Here is a 9,079-nt window from a genome sequence, read left to right as displayed (position 1 = left end):
TAGGAATCACTTTAAAGAAAAAATTAAAATCTTTTAATTACACCTGCAGGAGCAAAATTATTTTTTAAAAGAGTTTGCACAGCCAAAAGAACAAAAAAAATGTTTTTTTGCCTTAAATTTTACAAATACCACAAACTAATATCCCTTTGATTCAAAATTATGTTTTAATAAAGAATATTAATGAAGTATAAACATTCCAATACTAGTATATCAATATACAATATAAGCTTCTAATAAACTTCTTTAGATTTATTAGTAGGATAAAAAATCAAAAGAAAATGATATTAAAATTTTATTCTTAAGCATGGCATTATTTAAAACACAACTTTTTTTAAAAAGATGCGCATATATTTCTAAACATATACACTAAATTACAAAGTAACTTAAACCAATGCAAATTTGTAACTGTAGTTTATTCCCATATTCAGGATGAAAAAGGTTGCCTTTTAAACCTTTGTCAGTGGATCTTGAATTTAGCATGCATCGATTCAGTGGTTTGCTCACTGAAAACCCAAGCCCAGTTTCATTTTTTCAGCAAGTTCCTTGATGTTATGAAAAATTGCATGTGCTTTGGGAGTAACTGAAATTCTAAGAGCTAAGTAAGAATGCTTGAATTCTGAAATATTTTGACAGAATCCTGCGCCCAAGATTTTCCAAAACAAGCTTTTTTAACAGATTGAAGCTTTCTGAAGCAATCAACAAAAGGCATTTCTTGCAATGCGCAACTTTTGGGCAAGACTCTGAAGAATGTCAACATTCTTTAACAGTTTGTTACATTCATTTCCATTGAACTATTCTCCATGATATGCTTGCATTTGAAGGTGCAAGAGATCTGGCCATTCATTTCAAAGAGTTGCTTGAAAATATGGTTGAATATTCCAAGAAAAGATGGAGTTCCATTGGAGGAATTACATCAAGAAAAGCTCAAATTGCCTGTAGGGGTTAATTAATGGAGGATGGACAACATTTAAATAATTCTTAGTCGATTGAAGTTTTGTGCCTAAAGAGAAGAATCTAGCATAGCTGTTGTATAAAGAACTAAATATTTGTGATTGGCCAGAGTTTGTAAGGTTGTCAGACTCGACATCACACCAGCAACATGGGTGTTTGCTAGAGTGAGACTGGATACAACATAAAAAGTTGGCTACTTTCATGTCACATGAAATTATTTAAAACACATCTTCAATTTGTATGAGGCTTAACATTGTCCTAAGATTTTCATATGTTTCAGGAATACCTTCTGCTGCAGCAACAATCAGCTGATTTTTTTACACCATCCTGGGCAGAAGAATTTGATTTAAGACATGATCCTTGAGTATAACTTTGCTTGGAATAGGTGTCAACTACCCTTGTTAATTTTTAAGAATGAACCACCTCCATCAATTCCAAGTTTAACTAAATGATGTGATGTAAGCCCTCTTACTGAAAGAATATAGTTGATTAAAGCATTCAAGTTCTTGCAGTGAACAACTTTTTGAACTTAGTTTTTCATTTCTTTGACTAGAATGACAACATTTTACATCATGAAAAAATCTGCTAATTTTATCCAGAGGTTGTCAAGTTTGCTACTACAGCTCTTTTTTTAAATATATCAAGCTCAATCTGTGGCAGATTTTCTTTGAGCTTTGATTTGGCCACCCTGCAAATTATACACTGGCAAGCACCAAAATATCTTGTAGATGGCTTAATGATAATCGAATTGAAATTGTACAAGTCTGGTATCTGTCCAATAATACTAACAGTATGGTTGTAACAGTCGTTGTAGTCTGCTTCTACATGAATTGCAAACGCCATTTGGAATTTTCTCATCATTGAAATTAATATTACACTTAAAAATATTCTTAACTCTTTCCATCAAAAAATCAGTTAATATGCCATCACTTTTCTATAAACACAAAAAGAAAACAGATTTTCTGCAATCACCATGAGTTTTTGCTGAATTTGGTGCTAACATATTTTATTGCCTTTAAATTTAAATTTTTATTAAAAAACTTTTAGCAGTGGAAACGCATTTTGAAAATCAAGTTACTTAGTGTAAATTAGGCAAAAACTTTAAATGCAATTTTCTCTTGCGGACGTAGTTAAAAGATTTTAATTCACGCCTTCAAGGAATTTTTTGGGTCATTTCCAAAGAGGTTAGGACCCTTTTTTGGACAACTGATCGAAATGTTGTCTAATCCAAAAGCCGTAGAAGCGAGAGTGACTTGGATGTCTAACAATAGGTTAATCTGTTTAACTGGAATGGCTGGAAGAGTATAACCATTAGATCAAGAGCCAAATTAGAGGAAAAGTTTTATGCAGATAACACTGTCTTATTCTGGAGAGAAGTAATGAGATCAGACCCATGAATTAGAGATGGAATGTTAGACTTAATTTAGTTATGACTTTTAGAAAGTCGAAGACTTTCTAAAAGTCTCAGAACATCTGAGATAAAATACTAAAATCTGAAATAAAATTTAGTTAACTGAGAATAACAGAGCTTAGCAATAGATAGGACCTTTTTACATTGATTTCTTGCAATAACAAAAAGATATTTGTTTTCAATCATACATAATATGGACATATATGAATATTTTGTTCCCAATTATACATAATATAAACATATGTTTGCTAGTTATTAAGATTCTGGTATACCTTTACATATTTGTATGAACTTTAGTATTTATATGATGTAGTATTTGCCGAATAAGAAGGTGATGATCAGATGGATATGTGGTATGACTCAAGATGAGAAAAGGAGACAAAATTTTAGACAGAGATTAGAAAAAACATTGTTTAGAACAACATTTGTCAGAGAAGATTAAAGCGGCTTGGGTATCAACATGTAGAGAGGCTTCAGGAGAAAATAGTAGAGGTAGAGATAAGAAAACTTGGAGAGAGTGCATTACATGTGGCATGAACAAGCTTTAATTAAGAAACAAAAATGCTTGAGATTTTTTATATTAGAGAAACAGCATAAAAGGGGAAGACTAAGACTCATGATGATAATCATCATCATCATCATCATCATCATCATCATCATCATCATCATCATCATCATCATCATCATCATCATCATCATCATCATCATCATCATCATCATCATCATCATCATCATCATCATCATCATCATCGAGTTTATCATGATGATGTCTATATATAAATATACATGTTTATATATAAAATATAACATGAATTTTGAAAAAAAAAACAACTTTAGGATTGGGTTGAAATTTGACTGGGGCCAGGTTTGATAAAAAATTTCAACCCTGGTCACTTAAGAACAGTATGTTGTTACTGTAGTTAATATTAGTGCAACATGTTGCAACTATGTTGTAAAGTATGTTTTTGCTGCAGTTAATATTAGGGCAACATGTTACAACTATATTGTACAGTATGTTGTTGCTGTAGTTAATATTAATGCCACATGTTGTAACTATGTTGTCAAAGTATGTTGTTGCTGTAGGTAATATTAGTGCAGCATATTGAAACTATGAAAACTCCTTCAAAATTAATATCTCTTACACTTGTAAAAAAAACAGGTTTATCTGCTGAAGATGAAAGACTATTGGAATCATCTTCTGAGCTTGCTGTTGGAGATGTATCACTCGTGTTACTTCCTCTACTTGTTACACTCACCCTCTTTGTTTCCTATAAAAAAAAAAGTATAAAAAAAAGTCAATCTAAAAATTTTTAAAAAAGGTTTCCACATTTTATGATTGTTTAATATTGTAAAATATTGAAGCATCTAATAATAATCAGTGATTAACCAAAATTCTGTTTCGGTTTCGACCAAAATTTCAATTTGAACCGATACCTATATTTTGGTACTTTTAATAAATTCGGTAAGAAGCAAAATTTCATTTGATTTTGAATCTTGCACTGATAACCATTTACATTTAAAGAATTTTAAATTTTAAAAACAAATTTGCTTTAAATAGTTTAAATAAGTCTTTTTTTGTTCACAAAGAGAACAAAAATTACAATATTTCGTGGATATTTTTGTTTATGTGTGGATGTTTTTACTTATATAGATTTTTCTGTGAGTACTTTTATTTTTCTCATTATTTTCTTATGGCTAATAATTTATTACTATCATTATTATTATTATTATTAATATTATTGTTATTATTATTATTATAATTATATAAGATAGAAGTCGTCAAAAAAGTTGGATTTGAAAGCATTTTACAATATCCATTAGTGATCCTAAGTATGTCAATTGTAATATTTGCAATGGAAAAGTCTCATGAATTTTAATGATCTTAAGTACCAGACTGCCAGTGGCCTTTCATCTCATCTAAAACTCACGACCCTCTTATTGACAAAACCCTCCTTGCTTCTGCAAAGTTAAAAGTCTCAAGAAAAAAGTTATTCCAAATTAAACAAAAAAAGAACAATTCCTATTTTCAACATTAGATCTAAGAAGCAAAGAGCAGAAATGTTTCAACCTACTATGGCCCACTAGTTTGAAACCAGCACAAAAATTAAATTGAACTCAATAAAAGGATGAAAAATGTATTATCTTTGAAATGATTATTCTCATCATGCAACCATGGTCAGTTGTCAATGAAGCTGTTTTTTTGTGACACAATACCCTAATTGCTCTAACTTATGAAATTACAAATGCAAAATATAACAAAAGCATGCAGGACCCAACATATGATAAGATAAAAACTGCCCTAAAAAATTGTTTAGCCGAAGAAAAAGTCTTAAAAGTGTCAATTGACCTTGATGAACTTTCATCAATGTTATTTAGGGATGACATTTCATTTCAAAAGACTGTGAACAAATAAGGTTCTGTTTGTCATGCTCCAAGTTTGATGAACGTCACACTATATTAGCAAATATTTATCAAAAGATTCAAGAAACATTGATATTTGTTTGAGAAAAAAATGCTGTTAATGTTAAAGCAGCCTTTAATAAACCAGGTTGTATCTATCTGGTTTGATAGATACATTCCATTCTCTTCAACTAGTTATTATAAGAACTTTTTTAATGGGTTCAGTTGAAACTTTGGTTGTTAACTAAACTTCATTTTGAAAGTGATTCTTGCAATAGTGCTTGTATTCCCATTGTGACAACAATAATAAAGTCAATAGAAACTGAAAGTGAAAACGATGATCTGATTACAATGAAGCAAGCAGTGAGGCTTGCAATGGAAAGTTGTTTCTGGAGCATGGAGCATTACAGAGCAAGCTAAGCACTATTTCATTGCAAACTTACTTGATCCAAAGTTTAAGCATTTTTTTTCTGTTCTCTTGATGCATGTAACGCTGCAAAAGAAACCATCTTAATACAACTGGATTCTTTACAGCCATCTCTTAATGAATTCAAGCAAGTTTCTGAAGAATTTAATATTTTGGGCTTATCTAAATTGATAAAAAACATCATTGCCCAATCTCAATCAACATTAGACCAAAAATCAAAATCTAGACTGATCAAAGAATCAATAAATGATTAGACTCTCAATTATCCTGTCTAAACTTCTGGAAGAATTACAAAAACAATTTGGGTTGTGATGTCAAGCTGGCCTTTGTTAAAATTGTCAATAGGTTTCTCACCCCTCCACCAACATAAACTGATGTGAAAAGGTTATTTTCAACAGCTGGAGATATACTAAGCAATAAAAAAAACAGACTTTTAACAGATAACCTTGAAAAATTCTTGTTTTGCAGAGAAAATCTACAAGTTGTTAACTTTCGCTATTAACTTTTATAGTCAACTTATGTATTCAACCCTAGGAGTTAGGGTCGGCATTTGGCAATGCTGACCTAACTGCCAACCTGAAAGTGTTTGAGGTCAGCAAAAAATTGCCAACCTCGTTTCTATGTTTTATGGTAAGACTTTGTATCAAATAATTTTTACCGACCTGATGCCGACCTTTAAAAGATTGAGGTCAGCAAATTATTGCCGACCTCATTTTTCCTAATTCCGAGGGTTGTAAAACATGTGTAATCAATTTTAATATAATATACGTCTAAATAAACAAAAAAGGATAAACAAAAAAGGATAAACAAGCAATTTACTTTTACAATTAATTAATTATATGATTACAATACAAAAAATGGTTTACTAGTTTGTATAAAAACTAGTAAATCATTTTTTAGGTGAAGCAATTTAAAAAATTTTTGAAATTAGGTTTGTATATGTTGGGGAATCATTATATTTTATTAAAAAAATAATCTTCCTTTTTTTTTTTTTTTTTAAAAATGAGTTCTTGAGGTTCCTCTAGGAACCAAAATTTTTGATGAACCCTAATATAAATCAAACTTTTTTTTCTCTAACCTATGCCAACCTGGTTCTGAAAAGACGCAGAGTAAAATGCTAGTTTAGAAAATACCAATTTTATTTATCTAAAATTATTGCATTTTTGCAAGTTATGTAGAAAACAGAGGTTTTAACGAATATATATATATATATATATATATATATATATATATATATATATATATATATATATATATATATATATATATATATATATATATTTGTAATAGTTAGAATGAAAATCAATAATATTTTAAAAATCAGCATCTTCTGTTCTTTATCTTTTGAGTCCTAATATAAGTGAAATTTTTTTTACTAAAATTAGGAGCCATCAAAATTTTTAGGTCCAAAAGGAATCTCAAGAACTTATCTAAATACAAAAACATTTTTTTACTTTCTTGTTATAACTAATAGAACACCATTCGCGACTCAGGAATGTTTATTTTCAAACTTTTTTTTTTCCTATGAAAATTGCTTCACGCTACTAGTTAAACCATAAAGCAAATACTAAGTACTAAGAAAACAAGCATGGTGAAAATTTAAAAAAAATCTTGAAAAAAAGAAAACTATGTATTAACATTAAAAAAAGATTGCATACCGTTTCGATCATATCAACAGCTCCATCTTGAGAGTCATTCCACAAAGCTTCAGCAGTCTTCTTAGTTGGACTTGTATGTTCGACAGGGCCATCTTCAGAATCAGCTATCATAATTTTGATTCTGTTATAATTTGCTTTATTTAAAACTGCAACAGCACTTTTTGTTCTTTCTATTAAATTCAACAATGTGTTCTTAGGTCTTTGACGCAATATAAATGGTTCCTATAAAAAAAATCCTTTGAAATTTTAATTTAAAGGAGATTACTTTGTAATCTCCATTGAAAATAAACATAATATTTTATTTAAATAAACTATTTAATCAAAGTTTTAATTAAATTAAATCAAATGAAATTCAATTAAACACTTAATTCAAATTTTTCTTTTTAAATTGATTATCATTTATTAATAATTAAAATACAACAACAAATTAAAGTTCAGTAAATATAAATCAGTGGTTTTTTTTCAGATATGAATCAATTTTTTTTAAAACAGCGAGCTTACTCGAAACATTTTGAGCTTTGAAAAAATACTGATTCATATATACTTATGATAATTACATTAAGCAGAGCTTCTGCAGATGGACGATCTGATGGAACTTTTGCTAAACATTTTACAACAAATTCTCTGAACTCATTAGAACTAAAAATTAAACAATCAGCAATTTAAATACTTTATTTAACTAGAATTTAAACAATTTAAAAATACTATATGACTTTTAAAACTTGTTTTTGAAATTATACATAACAATGACATGCATACCATTCACTAGAGGTAAGTCGAGGAGGATCATTTTGTGCAATGTGATATAATGCACTCATTGCATTCATTTTAAATAATGGAGGCTGTCTTTCAGCTGAAAGATGTATAAGAATTGTGTCAATCACATATAAAAGATTATTACAATGAACTTCATATTGCTGCATCTAATAATTTACCTAATTCAATGCATGTAATCCCAAGAGACCAAATATCAACCTAAAATTAAAAAAAAAAACTCAACAAAAAAAAAAGCTAGAATGTCTTTTCTAAAACCTAATCTTAAAAACTTTATTAAAGTCAAATATACAAACTACTCTACAAACTACTTTTTATAATTCTTACAACACTAAATATATTCATTTTACCTTGCCATCATATTGACCTTCATCCATTGCAAGAATAACTTCAGGTGACATCCTTAAAATAATATCCAAGAAAATATGTTTTAAATTTAATAAAACAAATTTCTTATTTTTTATTTCCAAAAAAGAAGCATTAAAAAAATACATACTAATGGCAATAAAAATCAGAATATCTTCCTCTTTATTTTGCAAATAAAAAAATTAATTTATATATAGGTAAGAGTTGAAGATGAAGCTATTATACAATCAGCAAATTAAAATAAAAAAAATTTAAATAAAAAAAATTTCAGGGTATCATTTTACCAAGAAAAAAAGTGGACTACAGCTTTACTATTGTTTGCTACCAACTTAAACTGCTATAAGTTTTCTGGTTTAAAATTGTTGCCAAAATAAATAGTAAAATAATTTCTATAAATTTCGCACTTCATAATACATTACGATCATTCTTATAGTTTGCAACAACTTACCCCGGGGTGGTGTAAGTTGGGGAACTTGTTTTTGATTTTTTTGAGGCCACTAATAAGCCTCAAAAAAAAAAAAAAAACCCACAAAAGAATACAAGTTGAAAATGTTCTTTAAATTCAAACCCTTCAAGATTAAACTTTAGTATTTACAAAAAAAAAAAAGTTTCATTATGATTACAGTGCCATTATGTCATTATGGTTACAGAGTTTCATTATGGTTACAGAGTAAAAAGAGAGGCAACCCTTAATATTCTTAAATATAAAAACTTTAGTCTAAAAAATTTGATTCATTGTTTTTAATTCTCATATCAATGTCAAAACATTGCTGTAATATTTTATTAAAAACAATTACAAAATAAAAGAAAAGGAAAAAAAAGATAAATATTTATAATTTTAAATGTCCACATGTCCTTTGCAATCTTTTTATCATCAAAGAACATTTCAAGAAAATTTTCAAATGATATCTATGAACATTCAGGTTGGGAATGGTAAGGTGATTTTGTAATGAATAATGCGTATGTAACCAGAGGAACCAAGAAGGTTCATACATGACCATATAAGGAGGTTCCTAAATCAGTGGTTTCACTGTGTACATACTTTATGGATGCCCCCTAACATAAAAATATCAAATAAAATCTAGTGATAAA

At 28.7% G+C, this 9,079-nt stretch overlaps 1 protein-coding gene across 1 annotated transcript in view; it reads right to left on the bottom strand.

Moving 5' to 3' along the window:
- The window catches only part of LOC100215909 (serine/threonine-protein kinase TAO3), a 51,038-nt gene that overhangs the window by 22,587 nt on the left and 19,372 nt on the right, over nt 1–9,079 (bottom strand). The window contains exons 6-11 of the mRNA XM_065807675.1: nt 7,972–8,023; nt 7,783–7,822; nt 7,607–7,700; nt 7,405–7,486; nt 6,848–7,069; nt 3,505–3,630 (exon numbers count right to left, since the gene is read on the bottom strand). Coding sequence (XP_065663747.1) covers nt 3,505–3,630; nt 6,848–7,069; nt 7,405–7,486; nt 7,607–7,700; nt 7,783–7,822; nt 7,972–8,023 — 616 coding nt within the window. The remainder of the gene's footprint in view (nt 1–3,504; nt 3,631–6,847; nt 7,070–7,404; nt 7,487–7,606; nt 7,701–7,782; nt 7,823–7,971; nt 8,024–9,079) is intronic.

The sequence above is a fragment of the Hydra vulgaris genome, chromosome 10 (assembly GCF_038396675.1).
Source record: "Hydra vulgaris chromosome 10, alternate assembly HydraT2T_AEP".
NCBI classification, from domain to species: domain Eukaryota; kingdom Metazoa; phylum Cnidaria; class Hydrozoa; order Anthoathecata; family Hydridae; genus Hydra; species Hydra vulgaris.
This window is presented reverse-complemented; position numbering and strand designations above follow the sequence as displayed.